This window comes from Ranitomeya imitator, chromosome 7, assembly GCF_032444005.1.
Source record: "Ranitomeya imitator isolate aRanImi1 chromosome 7, aRanImi1.pri, whole genome shotgun sequence".
Lineage (NCBI taxonomy): Eukaryota > Metazoa > Chordata > Amphibia > Anura > Dendrobatidae > Ranitomeya > Ranitomeya imitator.
The window spans coordinates 155,938,081-155,961,989 of record NC_091288.1 but is presented as its reverse complement, the minus strand read 5'-3'; the positions used below and the strand labels follow the sequence as shown (position 1 = coordinate 155,961,989).

General features: G+C 46.4%; 1 protein-coding gene across 2 annotated transcripts in view; it reads right to left on the bottom strand.

Moving 5' to 3' along the window:
- Positions 1 to 23,909, bottom strand: part of MPG (N-methylpurine DNA glycosylase) — a 43,116-nt gene that overhangs the window by 3,738 nt on the left and 15,469 nt on the right. The window contains exons 2-4 of one of the 2 annotated variants that reach the window (XM_069733938.1): positions 17,064 to 17,245; positions 13,010 to 13,196; positions 12,359 to 12,563 (exon numbers count right to left, since the gene is read on the bottom strand). In XM_069733938.1, coding sequence (XP_069590039.1) covers positions 12,359 to 12,563; positions 13,010 to 13,196; positions 17,064 to 17,158 — 487 coding nt within the window. In that variant the 5' untranslated portion in view covers positions 17,159 to 17,245. The remainder of the gene's footprint in view (positions 1 to 12,358; positions 12,564 to 13,009; positions 13,197 to 17,063; positions 17,246 to 23,909) is intronic. The other variant, XM_069733939.1, reaches the window with a different exon arrangement.

The window sequence follows — 23,909 nt, the reverse complement described above, 5'->3', positions numbered from 1 at the left end:
CGGCAGATTCGGCGGGCGCACTGCGCATGCGCCCGCCATTTTGCAAGATGGCGGCGCCCAGGGAGAAGACGGCCGGACGGACACCGGGACGCCGGGTGAGTATAAGGGGGGGAGATTAGGGCACGGGGGGGGCATCAGAGCACTGGGGGGGGGCATCGGAGCACTGGGGGGGGGCATCGGAGCACGGGGGGGCGGGATCGGAACACGGGGGGGGCAGCCACACTCCGCCCACGCACTTCCGCCCGCTCCCCGCACTTCCTGCTGCAGCGGTTCTGCACATCAAACCGCAGTAAAACCCGCAGATATATTTTTGATCTGCGGGTTTTACTGCGGTTTGGACCTCACAATGGAGGTCTATGGGTGCAGAACCGCTGCGGCTCCGGAAAAAGAATTGACATGCTCCTTCTTTTTTCCGGGAGCTATTCAGCGCGTCTTTTTTTTTACAATTTCCGGACCATGTGCACAGTGTGTCCTGTTTTCCATAGGGTACAGTGTACTGTACCCTGCATGGAAAACAGCTGCGGAACCGCAGCGGCAAAACCGCCGCGGTTCCGCGGTAAAAAACGCACTGTGTGAACATGGCCTAAGAGTATATGCTTGTATAAGATCCTGGGGTATAACGTATTTTTAACCCCTTAAACCCCGGAGCCTTTTTCGGTTTTGCGTTTTCGTTTTTTTCACTCCCCTTCTTCCCAGAGCCATAACTTTTTTAATTCTCCATCAATATAGCAACGTGAGGGCTTGTTTTTTGCAGGACGAGTTGTACTTTTGAACAACACCATTGTTTTTACCATGTCATGTACTAGAAAACGGGAAAAAAATTCCAAGGGCGGTGGAATTGCAAAAAAGTGCAATCCCATGCGTTTTTTTTGTTTGGCGGTTTTACTAAGTTCACTAAATGCTAAAACTTACCTGCCATTATGATTCTCCTTTTCATTACAAGTTCATAGACACCAAACATATCGAAGATCTTTTTTAACTAAATGGTGGGAAAAAAAATAGCGCCATTTTTTCCAATACCCGTAGCGTCTCCATGTTTTGTGTTCTGGGGTCAGGTGAGGGCTTATTTTTTGCGTGCCAAGCTGACATTTTTAATGATACCATTTTGGTGCAGATACAATTTTTAGATCACCCGTTATTGCATTTTAATGCAATGTCGCGGAGACCAAAAAAACGTAATTCTGGCGTTTTGAACTTTTTTCTCGCTACGCCGTTTAGCGATCAGGTTAATCCTTTTTTTTTCAATTGATAGGGCGATTCTGAACGCGGCAATACCAAATATGTGTATGTTTCTGTTTTATTATTATTGGTTTATTTTGAATGGGGCAAAAGGGGGGTGATTTGAACTTTTATATATATATTTTTTTATTTATTTATTTATTTTTACTTCTGGCATGCTTCAATAGTCTCCATAGGAGACTAGAAGCTGCCATAGCCCAATCAGCTCTGCTACATAGAGGCAATGTTCAGATCACCACTATATAGCAGATTTACTGACTTGCTATGAGCACCGACCACTGGGTGGCGCTCACAGCAAGCCCACACTGACAACCATAGAGGTCTCCAGGAGACCTCAGGTTGTCATGCCAATACACCAGTGACCCATGATCATGTGACGGGGTCACTGGTGTGCGTATTTCTGGCCCGATGGCCAGAAGCGCTTGTTAAATGCCGCTGTCAGAGTTAACCAGCGGCATTTAACTGGTTAATAGCCGCGGGTGGATTGCGATTCCACCCACAGCTATTACGGGCACATGTCAGCTGTTCAAAACAGCTGACATGTCCCTGGAAAGATGTGGGCTCACCGCCGGAGCCCAGATCAAAGAGAGGGAGACAGACATCGGTGTAAATGTATGCCCAATGTCGGTAAGGGGTTAAAGGGAATCTGAGGCCACCGCCATCAGGGCTTATCTACAGAATTCTGTAAGGCTGTAGATAAGCCCCTGATGTAACCTGAAAGATAAGAAAAACAAGTTAGATTATACTCACCCAGGGACACTCCGGTCCGATGGGCGTCGTGGTCCGGGTCTGGTGCCTCCCATCTTCATGCGATGTCGTCCTCTTCTTTGCTTCCTGTTGCGGCTCCGGCGCAGGCGTACTTTATCTGCCCTGTTGAGGGCACAGCAAAGTACTGCTGTGCGCAGGCGCCGGGAAAGGTCAGAGAGGCCCGACACCTGCACACTGCAGTACTTTACGCTGCCCTCAACATGGCAGATAAAAGTACGCCTGCGCAGGAGCCACAACAGAAGAAAGGAGGATGACGACATCATATGAAGATGGGAGGCGCCGGACCGGGACCGCCCTGGGTGAGTATAATATAACTTGCTTTTCTTATCTTTCAGGTTACATTGGGGGCTTATCTACAGCATTACAGAATGCTCTAGATAAGCCCCTGATGGTGGTGGCCTCAGTTTATAGGGACAAAATGAGGTGACCGATTCCTTTTAAGCTATAGGACGCACTATTTAGCAAGAAAAAAATCTTGCTAAAAAGTGTGTGCGTCTTACAGTCCAGAGTCCAACTTCCTATGATCAAAGAGAACACTGACACCGCATCGTTCCTGATCGCTGAGAGAACTACTTTCTCCTCTCCTGACCATCACTGATCTAACGTGACCCATGCAGAGTAGGAGAGGAACCTACCAGGTCCTGCACAGATATAACACATCCTGAGAAGCTGAAGAACCTTTCATTTGAGTAGCTTAGAGAGCTTTCAAGCCATGCGATCGGTCACATGCCTAGAAGGAACTTTAGGCCGTGGTAATGTATAGTTTATGTGAATGTTTGTATTGTTTTGATGATTTAGCTGAGCTGTGTGTTAGGCTTATGTGGCTGAGCTGAATGTGTTATAGTTGAGCAGTGTGAGTGTTTTGATCAAGTAGCTGAGCTGTGTGTTGATGTAGCTGGGCTGTTTATGTGCAACATAGCTGTGTGGGTGGCTGTTGCAGAAGTGTGTAAGTATGTGTACACCTCTTCATGAATCATAGGCATTGGATGAGTGGCGTGCAGCTTTACATACACCTCACAACAATTCCTTCTCCAGTCCCTGCTGGAGTAAAATTTATGGAGTAGCTAACGCCACCACTTGTCATGAATTTGACAAGCAGCGGTTTCCACACCCCCGTCCTGCTACCGCTGTGCCCACTTTATCAAAGCTTGGCGAAAGATTCCAAAAAGTAATATAATAAAGTCACAATTTGATAAAATGTGCTCTCCCTCCCTGACATACCTGCAGTTACTGTAAACTTGCTGACGTCACACCCCCATGACCTCACCATTCAGAGCTCAGTGCAGAGCTGCTGGCCGAGCCATTCAGAGCTGCTGGCCGAGCCATTCAGAGCTGCTGGCCGAGCCATTCAGAGCTGCTGGCCGAGCCATTCAGAGCTGCTGGCCGAGCCATTCAGAGCTGCTGGCAGAGCCATTCAGAGCTGCTGGCCGAGCCATTCAGAGCTGCTGGCCGAGCCATTCAGAGCTAACTGTAGAGGTGCTGGCCGAGCCATTCAGAGCTCACTGTAGAACTGCTGGCCGAGCCATTCAGAGCTCACTGTAGAACTGCTGGCCGAGCCATTCAGAGCTCACTGTAGAGCTGCTGTCCGAGCCATTCAGAGCTCACTGTAGAGCTGCTGGCCGAGCCATTCAGAGCTCACTGTAGAGCTGCTGTCCGAGCCATTCAGAGCTCACTGTAGAGCTGCTGGCCGAGCCATTCAGAGCTAACTGTAGAGGTGCTGGCCGAGCCATTCAGAGCTCACTGTAGAGCTGCTGTCCGAGCCATTCAGAGCTCACTGTAGAGCTGCTGGCCGAGCCATTCAGAGCTGCTGGCCGAGCCATTCAGAGCTGCTGGCCGAGCCATTCAGAGCTGCTGGCCGAGCCATTCAGAGCTGCTGGCCGAGCCATTCAGAGCTAACTGTAGAGGTGCTGGCCGAGCCATTCAGAGCTGCTGGCCGAGCCATTCAGAGCTAACTGTAGAGCTGCTGGCCGAGCCATTCAGAGCTCACTGTAGAGCTGCTGTCCGAGCCATTCAGAGCTAACTGTAGAGCTGCTGGCCGAGCCATTCAGAGCTCACTGTAGAGCTGCTGGCCGAGCCATTCAGAGCTCACTGTAGAGCTGCTGGCCGAGCCATTCAGAGCTCACTGTAGAGCTGCTGGCTGAGCTATTCAGAGCACAGACATGAAATCTCATTTACACATCAAGTCCATTATGAAGTTTCTTCATTTGTGATAGCTTTGACAATGCTTTAATAATCTGTGTGCCCTTTACCCCACGGTAATTTTGCGTTCTTTTGAATGACACCATTCATTTTATCATCTGATTAATTTATTTTATATTTTGATACATCAGACTTCTACAGACGCAGCGATACTAAATGTGTATTTTTAGTTATTGTTTGATTTTTAATGGGGCAAAAGGGAGTGATTTGAACTTGTTTTTGTTTTATATATATTTTTAAAGACACTTTTTCTTCATTTTTTACTGTATCTGTTAGTCCCCTTAGGGGACTTGAAGCTACCATCATCTGATCATTTGTGCTATACATGCACTGCTATGTATACAGAAAATGAAGATCTCTTAAGAACATCAGCTAAACACTGGTTTTCACAGGAGGATCATCATGACAAGCAGGAGAATCATTAGCAGACCCTTGACCATCATGGCAACCCATCAGTGCCCCACGATCACATCACAGGCGAGATGATGGGTATGTGAAATGACACACCCCCTTGCCGATGCAGGTAACCCTTTAACGTCTAATGACGGACATTGCACGTCATGAGTTCCCACACCATGACGTGCTATGTCCATCATGACTTTGAACTGTCAGTGCGTGTAAACATGCTGTGACAGTTGAGTGTCGACAGCTGTCATAGACAGCTGAGAGGCACGGAAAGAGGTGCTGTCGGTTCCCGCTCTCAGATTGCTGGGATCACACAGATGTTGAAATATCAGTACTTCCTGCCCAATCGTGTAGCAGCTCAGCCAGTGGCCGAGCATCTGCACTAACATCCAGGAGAGTTGTGAGCGCCGCCCCAGGCTGTTAAACCCCCTAAATGCTGTGAACGCGCGATCGCAACATTCAGGAGGCAGGCAGATTGACGCCCCTGTGACGTCATCGCGGGGGCCAAATCGTTGCCATGGTGACCCAGGTTCGACATGACGACCCCCGGGTCACCAGCTTCTAAGACCATGCTCACAACATGGTGTCAGAACCTTTCAGTATAGCTATAATGCACGTACCCCGGCAGAATTTTTGCTTTCTTGGCCTTTTTTCAGAGAATATGAATGATAACACCAAAACTTTTTCTCCACTCATGGTTAGTGGTTGGGTGAAGCCATTTATTGTCAAACTACTGTGTTTTCTCTTTTTAAATCATAATGACCACACAAAACATCCAAACGACTCTGATCAAAATTTCACATACCCCATTTCTTAATACCGTGTATTGCCCCTCTGACAGAAAAGTCTTTTGTGGTAGTTGTGGATGAGGTTCTTTATTTTCTCAGATGGTAAAGCTGCCCACCCTTCTTGTCAAAAAGCCTCCAGTTCCTGTACATTTCTGGGCTGTCTAGCATGAGCTGCGCGCTTGATATCTCCCCAAAGTGGCTCAATGATACTGAGGTCAGGAGTGTTGTGAATTCTGTGGTCAAGCTCCCTCCTGTGGTCATGAGTGGTACTTCGGCTGGTTCTGTCTATGAGCTTCCTCTGGTGGATGTGAGTGGGGCTGCGGCTTCTGAGTTTCCTTCCTCAGGTGATGTGGTGAAGTCGTTAGGTGCTGCTCTATTTAACTCCACCTAGTTCTTTGTTCCTGGCCTCCAAGCAATGTTCCAGTATTGGTCTTGCTCTCTCCTGGATCGTTCTTGTGGCCTGTCTGCCCTGCATAAGCTAAGTTTTGCTTGTGTTACTTTTGTTTTGCTATATTTTCTGTCCAGCTTGCTATATTGGTTTTTCTTGCTTGCTGGAAGCTCTGAGACGCAGAGGGAGCACCTCCGTACCGTTAGTCGGTGCGGAGGGTCTTTTTGCCCCCTCTGCGTGGTTTTTTGTAGGTTTTTGTGCTGACCGCAAAGCTATCTTTCCTATCCTCGGTCTATTCAGTAAGTCGGGCCTCACTTTGCTAAAATCTATTTCATCTCTATGTTTGTATTTTCATCTTTACTCACAGTCATTATATGTGGGGGCTGCCTTTTCCTTTGGGGAATTTCTCTGAGGCAAGGTAGGCTTATTTTTCTATCTCAGGGCTAGCTAGTTTCTCAGGCTGTGCCCGAGGCGCCTAGGTCTGGTCAGGAGCGCTCCACGGCTACCTTTAGTGTGGTTTGATAGGATTAGGGATTGCGGTCAGCAGAGTTCCCACGTCTCAGAGCTCGTCCTATGTTATAGTAACTATCAGGTCACTTTGTGTGCTCTTAACCACTAGGTCCATTGTGGCTCTGAATCACCAGTTCATAACAGTACTGGAGGCCAAAAGTACTAATGCTTCTCAATAGAAGGAAAAGAGAAGTTCTGAGACCATTTTTTTTTCTCTGTACTGTGTTTTGTCTTTCTTTTCCCCTAGACATTTGGGTGGTTCAGGACACAGGTGTAGTGATGGACATTAAAGCTCTGTCTTCTTGAGTGGATCATCTCACTGCAAGAGTACAAAATATTCAAGACTTTGTGGTTCAGAATTCTATGTTAGAACCAAGAATTCCTATTCCTGATTTGTTTTCTGGAGATAGAGCTAAGTTTCTGAGTTTTAAGAATAATTGTAAACTGTTTCTGGCTTTGAAACCTCGCTCCTCTGGTGACCCAGTTCAACAAGTTAAGATCATTATTTCTTTATTACGTGGCGACCCTCAAGACTGGGCATTTTCCCTTGCGCCAGGAGATCCTGCATTATGTAATATTGATGCGTTTTTTCTGGCGCTCGGATTGCTGTATGATGAACCTAATTCAGTGGATCAGGCAGAGAAAAATTTGCTGGCTCTGTGTCAGGGTCAGGATGAGGTAGAGATATATTGTCAGAAGTTTAGGAAGTGGTCTGTGCTCACTCAATGGAATGAATGTGCGTTGGCAGCAATTTTCAGAAAGGGTCTCTCTGAAGCCCTTAAGGATGTCACGGTGGGATTTCCTATGCCTGCTGGTCTGAATGAGCCTATGTCTTTGGCCATTCAGATCGGTCGACGCTTGCGTGAGCGTAAATCTGTGCACCATTTGGCGGTATTATCTGAACATGGACCTGAGCCTATGCAGTGTGATAGGACTTTGACCAGAGCTGAACGGCAAGAACACAGACGTCAGAATGGGCTGTGTTTCTACTGTGGTGATTCCACTCATGCTATCTCCGATTGTCCTAACCGCACTAAGCGGTTCGCTAGGTCTGCCACCATTGGTACGGTACAGTCGAAATTTCTTTTGTCCGTTACTTTGATCTGCTCTTTGTCATCCTATTCTGTCATGGCATTTGTGGATTCAGGCGCTGCCCTGAATTTGATGGACTTGGAGTATGCTAGGCGCTGTGGGTTTTTCTTGGAGCCCTTGCAGTATCCTATTCCATTGAGAGGAATTGATGCTACGCCTTTGGCCAAGAATAAGCCTCAGTACTGGACCCAGCTGACCATGTGCATGGCTCCTGCGCATCAGGAGGATATTCGCTTTTTGGTGTTACATAATCTGCATGATGTGGTCGTGTTGGGGTTGCCATGGCTACAAGTCCATAACCCAGTATTGGATTGGAAATCAATGTCTGTGTCCAGCTGGGGTTGTCAGGGGGTACATGGTGATGTTCCATTTCTGTCTATTTCATCATCCACCCCTTCTGAGGTCCCAGAATTCTTGTCGGATTACCGGGATGTATTTGATGAGCCCAAGTCCAGTGCCCTACCTCCGCATAGGGATTGTGATTGTGCTATCGATTTGATTCCTGGTAGTAAGTTTCCCAAAGGTCGACTGTTTAATTTGTCTGTGCCTGAGCACGCTGCTATGCGGAGTTACGTAAAGGAATCCTTGGAGAAGGGTCATATTCGCCCGTCATCGTCGCCATTGGGAGCAGGGTTCTTTTTTGTGGCCAAGAAGGATGGTTCGCTGAGACCTTGTATTGATTACCGCCTTCTAAATAAAATCACAGTCAAATTTCAGTACCCCTTGCCGCTGCTGTCTGATTTGTTTGCTCGGATTAAGGGGGCTAGTTGCTTCACCAAGATAGATCTTCGTGGTGCGTATAATCTTGTGCGTATTAAACAGGGCGATGAATGGAAAACAGCATTTAATACGCCCGAGGGCCATTTTGAGTACCTGTTTATGCCATTCGGGCTTTCTAATGCTCCATCAGTGTTTCAGTCCTTTATGCATGACATCTTCCGAGAGTACCTGGATAAATTCCTGATTGTATACTTAGATGATATTTTGGTCTTCCCGGATGATTGGGAGTCTCACGTGAAGCAGGTCAGAATGGTGTTCCAGGTCCTGCGTGCGAATTCTTTGTTTGTGAAGGGGTCAAAGTGTCTCTTTGGTGTTCAGAAGGTTTCATTTTTGGGTTTCATTTTTTCCCCTTCTACTATCGAGATGGACCCTGTTAAAGTTCAGGCCATTTATGATTGGACTCAGCCGACATCTCTGAAGAGTCTGCAAAAGTTCCTGGGCTTTGCTAATTTTTATCGTCGCTTCATCAATATTTTTTCTAGTATTGCTAAACCGTTGACTGATTTAACTAAGAAGGGTGCTGATGTGGTCAATTGGTCTTCTGCTGCTGTGGAAGCTTTTCAAGAGTTGAAGCGTCGTTTTTCTTCTGCCCCTGTGTTGTGCCAACCAGATGTTTCGCTCCCGTTCCAGGTCGAGGTTGATGCTTCTGAGATTGGAGCAGGGGCTGTTTTGTCGCAGAGAAGTTCTGATGGCTCGGTGATGAAACCATGCGCCTTCTTTTCCAGGAAGTTTTCGCCTGCTGAGCGTAATTATGATGTTGGCAATCGAGAGTTGCTGGCCATGAAGTGGGCATTCGAGGAGTGGCGTCATTGGCTTGAAGGAGCTAAGCATCGCGTGGTGGTCTTGACTGATCACAAGAACTTGACTTATCTCGAGTCTGCCAAACGGTTGAATCCTAGACAGGCTCGTTGGTCGCTGTTTTTCTCCCGTTTTGACTTTGTGGTTTCGTACCTTCCGGGCTCTAAAAATGTGAAGGCGGATGCCCTGTCTAGGAGTTTTGTGCCCGACTCTCCGGGTTTGCCTGAGCCGGCGGGTATTCTGAAAGAGGGGGTAATTTTGTCTGCCATCTCCCCTGATTTGCGGCGGGTGCTGCAAAAATTTCAGGCTAATAGACCTGACCGTTGCCCAGCGGAGAAACTGTTTGTCCCTGATAAATGGACGAGTAGAGTTATCTCTGAGGTTCATTGTTCGGTGTTGGCTGGTCATCCTGGAATCTTTGGTACCAGAGATTTGGTGGCTAGATCCTTTTGGTGTCCGTCTCTGTCGCGGGATGTGCGTTCGTTTGTGCAGTCCTGTGGGATTTGTGCTCGGGCTAAGCCCTGCTGTTCTCGTGCCAGTGGGTTGCTTTTGCCCTTGCCAGTCCCGAAGAGGCCCTGGACACATATCTCTATGGATTTTATTTCGGATCTCCCCGTCTCTCAAAAAACGTCGGTCATTTGGGTGGTTTGTGATCGCTTTTCTAAGATGGTCCATTTGGTACCCTTGTCTAAATTGCCTTCCTCCTCTGATTTGGTGCCATTGTTCTTCCAGCATGTGGTTCGTTTACATGGCATTCCGGAGAACATCGTTTCTGACAGAGGTTCCCAGTTTGTTTTGAGGTTTTGGCGAGCCTTTTGTGCTAGGATGGGCATTGATTTGTCTTTTTCCTCGGCTTTCCATCCTCAGACAAATGGTCAGACTGAACGAACCAATCAGACCTTGGAAACATATCTGAGATGTTTTGTTTCTGCTGATCAGGATGATTGGGTGTCCTTCTTGCCTTTGGCTGAGTTCGCCCTTAATAATCGGGCCAGCTCGGCTACTTTGGTTTCGCTGTTTTTCTGCAATTCTGGTTTCCATCCTCGTTTCTCTTCAGGGCAGGTTGAGTCTTCAGACTGTCCTGGTGTGGATACTGTGGTGGATAGGTTGCAGCAGATTTGGACTCATGTAGTGGACAATTTGACATTGTCCCAGGAGAAGGCTCAACGTTTCGCTAACCGCAGGCGCTGTGTGGGTCCCCGACTTCGTGTTGGGGATTTGGTTTGGTTGTCATCTCGTTATATTCCTATGAAAGTTTCCTCTCCTAAGTTTAAGCCTCGTTTCATTGGTCCATATAGGATTTCTGAGGATCTTAATCCTGTGTCTTTTCGTTTGACCCTTCCAGCTTCTTTTTCCATCCATAACGTATTCCATAGGTCATTGTTGCGGAGATACGTGGCACCTGTGGTTCCATCCGTTGATCCTCCTGCCCCGGTTTTGGTTGAGGGGGAGTTGGAGTATATAGTGGAGAAGATTTTGGATTCTCGTATTTCGAGACGGAAACTCCAGTACCTGGTTAAGTGGAAGGGTTATGGTCAGGAAGATAATTCCTGGGTCTTTGCCTCTGATGTTCATGCTGCCGATCTGGTTCATGCCTTTCATTTGGCTCATCCTGGTCGGCCTGGGGGCTCTGGTGAGGGTTCGGTGACCCCTCCTCAAGGGGGGGGGGTACTGTTGTGAATTCTGTGGTCAAGCTCCCTCCTGTGGTCATGAGTGGTACTTCGGCTGGTTCTGTCTATGAGCTTCCTCTGGTGGATGTGAGTGGGGCTGCGGCTTCTGAGTTTCCTTCTTCAGGTGATGTGGTGAAGTCGTTAGGTGCTGCTCTATTTAACTCCACCTAGTTCTTTGTTCCTGGCCTCCAAGCAATGTTCCAGTATTGGTCTTGCTCTCTCCTGGATCGTTCTTGTGGCCTGTCTGCCCTGCATAAGCTAAGTTTTGCTTGTGTTAGTTTTGTTTTGCTATATTTTCTGTCCAGCTTGCTATATTGGTTTTTCTTGCTTGCTGGAAGCTCTGAGACGCAGAGGGAGCACCTCCGTACCGTTAGTCGGTGCGGAGGGTCTTTTTGCCCCCTCTGCGTGGTTTTTTGTAGGTTTTTGTGCTGACCGCAAAGCTATCTTTCCTATCCTCGGTCTATTCAGTAAGTCGGGCCTCACTTTGCTAAAATCTATTTCATCTCTATGTTTGTATTTTCATCTTTACTCACAGTCATTATATGTGGGGGCTGCCTTTTCCTTTGGGGAATTTCTCTGAGGCAAGGTAGGCTTATTTTTCTATCTCAGGGCTAGCTAGTTTCTCAGGCTGTGCCCGAGGCGCCTAGGTCTGGTCAGGAGCGCTCCACGGCTACCTTTAGTGTGGTTTGATAGGATTAGGGATTGCGGTCAGCAGAGTTCCCACGTCTCAGAGCTCGTCCTATGTTATAGTAACTATCAGGTCACTTTGTGTGCTCTTAACCACTAGGTCCATTGTGGTTCTGAATCACCAGTTCATAACACAGGAGACTGAGATGACCATTCCAGATCTTTCACTTTGTTCAGCTGCAGCCAATGACAGGTCGACTTTGCTTTGTGTTTTGGATCGTTGTCATGTTGGAACGTCCAAGTACATCCCATGTGCAGTTTCCGGGCTGATAATTGAAAATTTGCCTCCACTGTTTGCTGATAACGTGCTGCATTCATCTTTCCTTCAACATTGACCAAGTTTCCTGTGGCTTTATAGCACACACGTCCTCAAAACATCACCGATCCAACTCAGTGCTTTACAGTAGGAATGGTGTTCCTTTCATCATAGCCCTTGTTGACCTTTATCCAAATGTAACGTTTATGGTTTTGGCCAAAAAGTTCAATTTTGGTCTCATCACTCCAAATTACCTTGTTCCAGAAGTTTTGAGGCTTGTCTCTTTGCTGTTTTGCGTATTGTAGGAGAGATACTTTGTGGCATTGGCGCAGTAATGGCTTCCTTCTGGCGACTTGTCCATGCAGCCCATTTTTCTTCAAGTGCCTCCTTATTGTGCATCTTGAAACAGCCTCACCGCTAGTTTTCAGAGAGTCATGTATTTCAGCTGATGTTATTTGTGGGTTTTTCTTTGCATCCCGAACAATTTTCCTGGCAGTTGTGGATGACATTTTTGTTGATATACCTGACGGTGGTTTTGTTTTTACAGCGCCCCATGATTTTCCATTTGGTGCTTACAGGGGGCCCCAGCGATCACACATTTATCACCTATACTATGGATACCATACTGACAGTACATTGCACCTTTTCAAACTGAATGATCTCTATTTTTTTTGCTAAATGTTGAATAATAAACTTTATGAAGAAGTAAAAATAACCTTCAACTCATGTGTCCATTTAAGTTTTCTTGTCTGTAAAAAGCTAAAAGGCCTTTACTCACCCTGGCTGGAAATATTCATACAGAAATACATGCCGTAAATCTGGTAGACGTATATGGTCCCAGGCTTCATGTACATCGCTACATTTCTTTCTGTCCTCTTTCCTCCCCTCGAATGTGACGCTTCATCCTCCCCTCCTAAATAAGATTCTGTTTCTACGATCCTCCCACGAAGTTCTGTCCCATCGGGGAGCCTGCGAACCAAAATCTGAGGGGAAACCACACAATCACCATTCTGTTTGCAGTTAATATTTTACAGTCACGAAAATGAGAAAAACAGAAGGATCAATGTAGAAATCTGACCACCTAGAAGTGGAGGAAACATGGCCCGCGATCACGTGGAGAACTCAAGCCCACAATAATAAGTAGACAGAACACAGGGATCCGTGGTGTTTTGGTAAAAATATCCCATGATTTCAATAGCTTTACCCGATACCCCCCAACCATTGAGATCAGGGATGAATTGGGGGAAAGGTCCCCAAAATGTTATCATATAACACTGTCAGTATTGGGTCTCTGCTTTCTGTAGAGCTGTATCTAGTTTCCATGGAAGAAACAAACAAGAGAATATTTCGCAAGTGACAGGACCTTTATTACCGAAGAGAAGAAGGCTACACAAATGCCCCAGGATTATTATTATAGCGCCAATATTACCTGCCCCAGGGAAGACTTAGCCAGGTGGGTGCAGGGCTTGTTGTAGAAGTCAGATACCAGGCGCTTCTTCATGCTCTGGAAGTATGGGCTTGAGACGGAATCATTTTCCCTCTGATCTCCAGATACCTTCTTCTCACTAATCTCTGGATCACCCGTATCTTGCACTCTTCTTCTTTTTGTAGGCATTCTGAAAAATATCAGACCATAAGAAAAATGTGATTACAAAGATTTCAGAACGAGCACACAAAACAAGAATCTTCTCATTTTACACTCAAACATCTGTCACCAGGTTTTTGCCACCTAATCTCAGATTAGCATAATGTAGGGGCAGATACCCGGATTCCAATGATGTGTCACGTACTGGGCTGTTTGCTGTAGTTTTGATAAAATCAGTATTATCAGCAGGAGATTATCATTATGTGAATATTAAACCTGCTGCCATGTAGTCCTCCGTATTCATGAGCTGTGTATAACTCCACCACCATTTGGTAGCTTTCTGCCTATGCACAGACAGCTACAAATCAGTAATGTGGACAACGCTATACAGGGCTCATCATTCAGAGAACTGACACTGAGAAAATTGTGATTCTATCCAAACTGCAGCAAGCTATACATCACTGGAATCAGGGTCTCTGCCCCTACATCATGCAGATCTCAGATTAAGTAGGACAAACCTAGTGACATATACCATTTACTAAAGCCTTGTACACATGTGCGTATTTTAATCCTTGCAGCAAGCCCCATGCCAAATAGTAAATGTAAGCAGAGTAGATTCCCCGCACACTCTCGAACATGAACATTGCAAGTCATTTTATTAAGTGCAAAGCTGACTGTCAAGATAATGTATAAATGGAGCAGGATTTTTCATATTCCCTGCTAGCACACAACTGTGGGCTCCGACCCCCCCCCCCCCTCTTCTCTCTATGCTTCTGCTGTGTGTGAAGCTATTCCTCTATGCTCTGCCCTTCCTCCTTGCCAGGAATTTTTATTGCGCTTGTGGCTGCACAAATCTCCCTCCAGATGAAACTGGTCTAATATCCCTCTCAAGACATGAGGTCCTTTGTTCTATTATAGTAAGATATTGGGCCACCGATTTGGGCTAGAAAAATAATAAGTATATATTGCTAACTTCCATCGGTAGATCTGTCCAACACTGTAAGCGCAACTAGTATAGTGGGATACAACACAGTCCCCCACATAATCACCATCAAAATACTGACATATACGGTGTAATGGGACTAAATGAGAACCAAATAGGACACAACTGCATAATATATGAAAGACACACTAGAGAAACCACAGTCAAAAAGTCCAATATACAAAATATAAATTTTATTGAATAAAAGCATAATAAAGATAGAAATAAGGTGCTAAACAACAGCGAAAAAACGATCACCGTGCACATCCACAGCACGAAACATGGGACGGGGGAAGGCAGCCCTATGTCACAACACCCATATCATATATAGATAAATAACCCCGCATAGTATGTATCACAATATGGAGTATGCATGAATGAACATCAAAACAGTTCCTACGTCTGTAATCAGGGGCACTAAGTCCCAACAAGTGTAAGGTACGAGAACCGCTGAAATAAACATATACATACCGTGTTGAATTATAGCCTGGGATAGAAGGACATACCACCCCCGTCCCCCCCGACGCGCGTTTCGGCAGATGCCTTTCTCAAGGCGCGAGCAGCTAAACACAACAAGTACAAAGTGCAGATTTCTCCGGAACTGTGTGGAACAACTAGCACGAATTTGGTACCAATAGAGAGCTAATTTTAATACAAGATAGATGACGTGTGTGTTATGACTCTGCCAGATTCTCGAGCGAAGATATGAGAGTTATAAGTATTGTTGGAAAAAACTGTACAGCTGAGGAGAGGGGAGGGCGATGGTAACTCAACCCCTTTAGTGATGTCACAAGGCTGCAGTTTCTAAGTTTCTGCACTTCACCCAGCATTCAGTCTTGCCTGAGGAGCTGTTCCTATCCAGACCACCTGATGCACTGGGATATTTGGCTCCGCCTACCAGCATGGTTTTGCCTGCAATGATCTGAGCACATGTGAGTTTTATCTTTCTTCTTTAATCCATGTTATTTTCTAAATGCTTTGTACATACATACTTTGTCTCGTATTGTAACATCTTTATATACCTTTTTCTAAACACTGCCTGATCTTAATGGAGTAAAATATTTAAAATACTAGCTTCGTTTTCCTGCTCTAAAACGTACCCCAAGTCTTCTGAAGGGAATTACGCTACTGTTTTGGGTTAGCTTCGGACCAGTTAATCGAAGCTGGTGGCGGCATACCTTGTCCTGCACTTTTGGGAGTCGTTGTAGCGACGGCGGCGTTGATAATTATTGTCCCTGCCTGAGTGGGAGTAGTTATATCGCCCTTGCTGCAGCATGCCCAATAGCAAGTACAGTACATAGCAGGCAGCCTTTCTGGCGACTAATTACCCTAGGTGCAGTACCTAATCTGACCTGAGGGTAAAGGGGGCGCCAGAGAGCTGCAAGTTTTCAAGCAGAACTGTAAAGCGGGATATACATAAATCCCTGCGGTAAGTTGAGAGGTCAATAGCCTTGTTTGTGTTTTCATCACATTGGAGCAGTGGAGGGATAACTAAGATAAGCCCCCTGCACAAGTGATAGCCGTGGGCTGGCCAAAGGTCACCCCGATCTTGACGTACTGTTGACAGTCACGGTGTGAATCGTGACACTGACATGTATTAATCATCAATGGTGCTGGGACGTGAGGGACAGACTCAGACGTTTCAACCCTTTCTGGGTCTTTGTCACAATAGTCTCTTTTAGTTGCAGTAGAAAAGAGGAGCTCCCGGGCCTACCGCCTACCTTAGTGAGTGCGCTTACGATTCTGGGGTATACCTGTCACGGAGTTACCGCGACAGAGCAGCACCAGAAGACAACGGCGTCTGACGGCTTCTGCTTCTTCACTGAGAAGAAGCACTTCTCCTGTGTATTAAAGGTGTTTTGTTTTCTTTCAGCAGGACAGGGGTTAATAGGCCATGTGGAAATTCCTGCTTTCAGCTGTGCTTGGTTAGCCACTCCTTTCTCCTATAAAAGCTAGGCCTTCTGGTCAGATCTTTGTCTGAGATAGCACTTGCTTGATAGACCTGGAGTAGTGAGGAGCTGGTTTTTGGAGAGCTGGAGGAATTTATTGTGTGACAGTTGTATGGTTTGTATGCTTGGAAAATTCCTCATCCTTACCTACTTTATTTACCTTCCCCGTCCTTCACACCCTGGTGGATACCTTTGTTATTTGTGAGAGCATATTTTGTGTGAGTGGAGTTTTCTTTTTACCCTTGTCTTTGTTCCCGTTTGTCGGGTTGGTGTACTGTTGTACACGGTAGCGCCTCTCTTCCCCGGGTGATAGGGCCAGGAAAGGTGCCCCTGGTCCCAGTTTACCCGCCAGTCCAATCGTGACAATACCCCTGTTCCACCAGGACCTTGACCAAGTGCACACCAAATTTCCTTAATCATAGTAAATGTGGCATAAGTCATACTTAGTTCCCTCCGCTCTGGTGCCGCTCCTTCCAGATCTCTGATTGGTGCCCTATGTTCAAAATGGCCATGATGCCAGAAGTACAGTACGTCAAGTGACCACTGCAGCCACTGACTGGATGCAGCGGTCGCATGCCGCTTTGTAAATAAACAAAAACCGGAAGCGCTGCTGGAGAGTGGGCAGTAGATCGCTGGGGGGGCATTTTAGTCAAGTACAGATGATTTTGGTAGTTTACAATAGCGGCGGCCAGGCTTACATAATGTCTACATGTTGCATAACCCCTTTAAAGGGCCCAGTCACCAGGTTTTTCCCATATAAAGTAGGGCCAGCACCTGTAAGCCCTCATATACAGCGCTGTAGACTATCGGCAGAGCCTGGCTGTGCGACTGCTGCCAGGTATGGTTTACTGAGTGGTCACGGCATTTCAGAGGAAAAAGCTTGACCAAACGCCCGGAGTCTACAGGCAGGAACCTCACTAGCCTGCCCAGCCACCTACCCTCAGATCATTCCACATGGGAGACCTACCTGTTAGTGAGGAGTGCGAGTGTGCCTAGGGTGCTCGGGTATGCACCAAATATCGCGGGTGATCGAGTGACATGTTTGAGTCCCCGCGGCCGCATGGATTCAAAACTGAAGCGCTGACCAGACTTCGAAGATCACAAGGAACAGATTCACAGACAAGACACAATACGGAACATTCTGATTTCCTGAAACCAACCGCAAACAAATGGAAGTAAATTATACTAATTACTGGCACATGTTCCTCCAGATGAAGCAGAGGAAAAATTATCAAACCAACAAAATAAATCTTTTATTTCACTGGAGAATAAATTATAAGAGTTTTTCCCATTTTTTTTTTTACTCCATTTGGTTTCCTGTACTCGCCCACTGCCACCTCCATTCTTTATAGATATGGCTGCAGCAGTGATGTTTCTCAACATCTTGTGACCACTGCAGCCAGTCACTAGCAGAGGTTATGAGCGATGTGAGGCAGTGACTGTTGTCACAGGTATGGGTCGCAGTTTGTTCTCCCCAGGATGAGCACGGAGGCGTAGTGAGGACATGAGGGGGCATTGCAGTCGCAGGTGTAGCTGTGATTGCAATGGTGAAGCAGTGACTGGTGTCACAGGTAGGGGTCGCTGTTTATTCTCCACAGGATGTGCACGGGGGCGTAGTGAGGCCATGAGGGGGCATTGCAGTCGCAGGTGTAGCTGTGATAGCAATGGGGAAGCAGTGACTGGTGTCACATGTAGGGGTCGCTGTTTGTTCTCCCCAGGATGAGCACGGAGGCGTAGTGAGGCCATAGAGTGCATGGCAGTAATGGGTGTAGCGGTGAAATATTAAAAGTAAGTGTTAGTCATGGACATGCTAGTGTCCAAAGCGGATGTAGGGGAAACCTGCTCTGGGATGTTGTGTTGTGAAACAGACTGCAGGATGCTAGTCGTGCAGTCCGTTTCATTCCAGGCCCAGGTTTTCCACAAGACTAAAAGCCTCAGGTTTCTTTGTTAAAAGCCCTGCAGTAAAGGGTTTGGGTGTGTCAGGGCCAGTGTCCGTTTTGGCATAGGTGAGAGTGCAGAGCAGAGGTTCTGCAGAGCTTTGTCTGTGTGAAAAGACACAGGACACTGGAGCAGAGCCAATAGGCCTGGCATCTGCAGCGTACACAGCGGTGCTGCCATCCACGGTAACTGGTCTCAGAGGTGGACTGTCTTGTGCCCGGAGGTAGACTGTCCTATGCCCGAAGGAGGCCTGGCGTGTGTAAGGACGGCAAACAGGAGGATATCAAGGACTGTGTACGGCTGTGAGTAAGAGACATTGATAATGTGGTGCAGGTCGCCCACAGCTATTGGTCAAAGGGAAGGCCAGCGTGTTTAGTGAATGTAAATGGAAGGATGTAGTGATGAGCGAGTATACTCGTTGCTCGGGTTTTCCCGAGCACGCTTGGATGATCTCCGAGCATTTGTAAGTGTTTGGAGATTTAGTTTTTGTCACCTCAGCTGAATAATTTACAGCTGATAGACAGGCTGAACACATGTGGGAATTCCCTAGCAACCAGGCAACCGCCACATGAACTCAGACTGGCTAGTAGCCGTAAATTATTCAGCTGAGGTGACAAAAACTAAAATCTCCGAACACTAAAGGCCCCTTCACATTAAGCGACGCTGCAGCGATACCGACAACGATCCGGATCGCTGCAGCGTCGCTGTTTGGTCGCTGGAGAGCTGTCACACAGACCACTCTCCAGCGACCAACGATGCCGGTAACCAAGGTAAACATCGGGTAACTAAGCGCAGGGCCGCGCTTAGTAACCCGATGTTTACCCTGGTTACCATGCTAAAAGTAAAAAAAAACAAACACTAGATACTTACCTACAGCTGTCTGTCCTCCAGCGCTGCGCTCTGCTTCTCTGCACTCCTCCTGTACTGTCTGTGAGCCGGAAAGCAGAGCGGTGAAGTCACCGCTCTGCTTGCCGGCTCACAGCCAGTACAGGAGGAGTGCAGAGCACAGCGCTGGAGGACAGACGGCTGTAGGTAAGTATCTAGTGTTTGTTTTTTTTTACTTTTAGCATGGTAACCAGGGTAAACATCGGGATACTAAGCGCGGCCCTGCGCTTAGTTACCCGATGTTTACCCTGGTTACCAGTGAAGACATCGCTGGATCGGTGTCACACACGCCGATCCAGCGATGTCAGCAGGAGTCCAGCGACGAAATAAAGTTCTGGACTTTATTCAGCGACCAACGATCTCCCAGCAGGGGCCTGATCGTTGGTCGCTGTCACACATAACGATTTCATTAACGATATCGTTGCTACGTCACAAATAGCAATGATATCGTTAACAATATCGTTATGTGTGAAGGTACCTTTAGGCTGACGTCACACGTTCAGTATTTTACCTCAGTATTTGTAAGCCAAAACCAGAAGTGGAGCAATTAGAAAAAAAGAACAATAGAAACATGTCACCACTTATGGATTTATCACCCACTACTGGTTTTGGCTTACAAATACTGATGTAAAATACTGACCAAATACCGATAGTGTGATGGCAGCCTTACAAATACTCGGAGATCACTCGAGCGTGCTCTGGAAAACCCAAGCAACGAGTATACTCACTCATCACTAGAAGGATGCTGTGTAGTATGTAGTGAGGTGAAATGGACACTAATACTATGCATTGAGATTATATGCACTTGTGTGAATTGGGACATTTAATGCTGTGAAGAAACACATTAAAGGAGTTGTGTTTGAACTTTGTGGGTCACTACCTCCTCACTGCATTAGTGTGCTACCGCGGCACTACAGCGAGTACATCTGTCTTTGTTATTTATAAAGAGATTGTCCACTTCCAGGAAACTGTAAAGTACCTAAAATAAGAAAACTCAGCATATTCTCCCCCTCAGAGTCCAGCTCTCGCTCCTTGCTCCCGCCTTGGTGTTCAGACTACAGCAGCGGGCCACCGCTTCAGCCAATCACAGGATGACAACATGCAACTCAATGACTGGCTGATGCGGTGACCCGCTGCTGTAGTCAGCATACCAGGACGTGTTTTGGAACGCTGTGTCAGGGAACAGCGGACCCAGGCAGGGGGGAGTACCTGTTGAGTTTATTATTTAAGGTATTTTACACAGTTTGGGGTCACTCACCAGAAAAATAGACAACAATTTAAGTACAAAAAAAAAAAAACACAGTAAAAAAAAATTAAACAACCCTATAAAAATCCAACAAGCTGGACACAGGAAAAAAACACTGTTATAAAGGATAGTATAGACGATCGTGTGTTTGGTGCCAGTGCGATCTAACAAAACATCTTGGACCAATGTTTTTCTATGGGGCCCGACACTTGTCAGATTTTTTCCTTGTGCAGCGCCAGTCTGAGCAAAATAATCGCAGCATGCCTGAGTTTGATCAAATGTCCAGATCACACTTGGCAATGCAAGTCAATGAGTCCATAGAAAACATCAGACTGCACTCGGAAGTCATCCGAGTGAACTATACACTAAGCCGCCTTGTCTACCCCATAGTGTAATATAACAGGACACTATACACTATGCCACCCCGTCTCCCCCATAATATAACAGGACACTATACACTATGCCGCCCCGTCTCCCCCATAGAATAACAGGACACTATACACTATGCCGCCCCATCTCTCCCATAGTATAATATAACAGGACACTATACACTATACCACCCCGTCTCCCAAATAATATAACAGGACACTGTACACTATGCCGCCCCGCCTCCCCCATAGTGTAATATAACAGGACACTGTACACTATGCCGCCCCGCCTCCCCCATATTGTAATATAACAGGACACTGTACACTATGCCGCCCCGCCTCCCCCATAGTATAATATAACAGGACACTGTACACTATGCCGCCCCGCCTCCCCCATAGTGTAATATAACAGGACACTGTACACTATGCTGCCCCATCTCCCCCATAGTGTAATATAACAGGACACTGTACACTATGCCGCCCCGCCTCCCCCATAGTGTAATATAACAGGACACTGTACACTATGCCGCCCCGCCTCCCCCATAGTGTAATATAACAGGACACTGTACACTATGCCGCCCCGCCTCCCCCATAATGTAATATAACAGGACACTGTACACTATGCCGCCCCACCTCCCCCATATTGTAATATAACAGGACACTGTACACTATGCCGCCCCGCCTCCCCCATAGTATAATATAACAGGACACTGTACACTATGCCACCCCGCCTCTCCCATAGTATAACAGGACACTATACCGCCCCGTCTCCCACATAGTATAATATAACCGGACACTATACACTATACCTCCCCGTCTCGCCCATAGGATAATATAACAGGACACTATACAGGTCCTTCTCAAAAAATTAACATATAGTGTTAAATTTCATTATTTACCATAATGTAATGATTACAATTAAACTTTCATATATTATAGATTCATTATCCACCAACTGAAATTTGTCAGGTCTTTTATTGTTTTAATACTGATGATTTTGGCATACAACTCCTGATAACCCAAAAAACCTGTCTCAATAAATTAGCATATTTCACCCATCCAATCAAATAAAAGTGTTTTTTAATAACAAACAAAAAAACCATCAAATAATAATGTTCAGTTATGCACTCAATACTTGGTCGGGAATCCTTTGGCAGAAATGACTGCTTCAATGCGGCGTGGCATGGAGGCAATCAGCCTGTGACACTGCTGAGATGTTATGGAGGCCCAGGATGCTTCAATAGCGGCCTTAAGCTCATCCAGAGTGTTGGGTCTTGCGTCTCTCAACTTTCTCTTCACAATATCCCACAGATTCTCTATGGGGTTCAGGTCAGGAGAGTTGGCAGGCCAATTGAGCACAGTAATACCACGGTCAGTAAACCATTTACCAGTGGTTTTGGCACTGTGAGCAGGTGCCAGGTCGTGCTGAAAAATGAAATCTTCATCTCCATAAAGCATTTCAGCCGATGGAAGCATGAAGTGCTCCAAAATCTCCTGATAGCTAGCTGCATTGACCCTGCCCTTGATGAAACACAGTGGACCAACACCAGCAGCTGACATGGCACCCCACACCATCACTGACTGTGGGTACTTGACACTGGACTTCAGGCATTTTGGCATTTCCTTCTCCCCAGTCTTCCTCCAGACTCTGGCACCTTGATTTCCGAATGACATGCAAAATTTGCTTTCATCAGAAAAAAGTACTTGGGACCACTTAGCAACAGTCCAGTGCTGCTTCTCTGTAGCCCAGGTCAGGCGCCTCTGCCGCTGTTTATGGTTCAAAAGTGGCTTTACCTGGGGAATGCGGCACCTGTAGCCCATTTCCTGCACACGCCTGTGCACGGTGGCTCTGGATGTTTCCACACCAGACTCAGTCCACTGCTTCCTCAGGTTCCCCAAGGTCTGGAATCGGTCCTTCTCCACAATCTTCCTCAGGGTCCGGTCTCCTCTTCTCGTTGTACAGCGTTTTCTGCCACATTGTTTCCTTCCAACAGACTTACCATTGAGGTGCCTTGATACAGCACTCTGGGAACAGCCTATTTGTTGAGAAATTTCTTTCTGGGTCTTACCCTCTTGCTTGAGGGTGTCATTGATGGCCTTCTTGACATCTGTCAGGTCGCTAGTCTTACCCATGATGGGGGTTTTGAGTAATGAACCAGGCAGGGAGTTTATAAAAGCCTCAGGTATCTTTTGCATGTGTTTAGAGTTAATTAGTTGATTCAGAAGATTAGGGTAATAGGTCGTTTAGAGAACCTTTTCTTGATATGCTAATTTATTGAGACAGGTTTTTTGGGTTATCAGGAGTTGTATGCCAAAATCATGAGTATTAAAACAATAAAAGACCTGACAAATTTCAGTTGGTGGATAATGAATCTATAATATATGAAAGTTTAATTGTAATCATTACATTATGGTAAATAATGAAATTTAACACTATATGCTAATTTTTTGAGAAGGACCTGTACACTATGCCGCCCCGTCTCCCCCATAGTAGTATAATATAACAGGACACTATACACTATGTTGCCCCGCCTCCCCCATAGTATAATATAACAGGACACTATACACTGTTGCCCCGCCTCCCCCATAGTATAATATAACAGGACACTATACACTATGCCGCCCCGTCTCCCCCATAGTATAATATAACAGGACACTATACACTATGCCACCCCGCCACCCCCATAGTATAATATAACAGGACACTATACACTATGCCGCCCCGTCTCCCCCATAGTAGTATAATATAACAGGACACTATACACTATGCCACCCCGCCTCCCCCATAGTTTAATATAACAGGACACTATACACTATGCCTCCCCCATAGTATAATATAATAATAATAATAATAATCTTTATTTTTATATAGCGCTAACATATTACGCAGCGCTTTACAGTTTGCACACATTATCATCACTGTCCCCAATAGGGCTCACAATCTAAATTCCCTATCAGTATGTCTTTGGAATGTGGGAGGAAACCGGAGTGCCCGGAGGAAACCCACGCAAACACGGAGAGAACATACAAACTCTTTGCAGATGTTGTCCTTGGTGGGGTTTGAACCCAGGACTCCAGCGCTGCAAGGCTGCTGTGCTAACCACTGCGCCACCGTGCCGCCCATAACAGGACACTATACACTATGCCGCCCCGTCTCCCCCATAGTATAATATAACAGGACACTATACACTATGCCGCCCCGCCTCCCCCATAGTATAATATAACAGGACACTATACACTATGCCACCCCGCCTCCCCCATAGTATAATATAACAGGACACTATACACTATGCCACCCCGCCTCACCCATAGTATAATATAACAGGACACTATACACTATGCCGCCCCGTGTCCCCCATAGTATAATATAACAGGA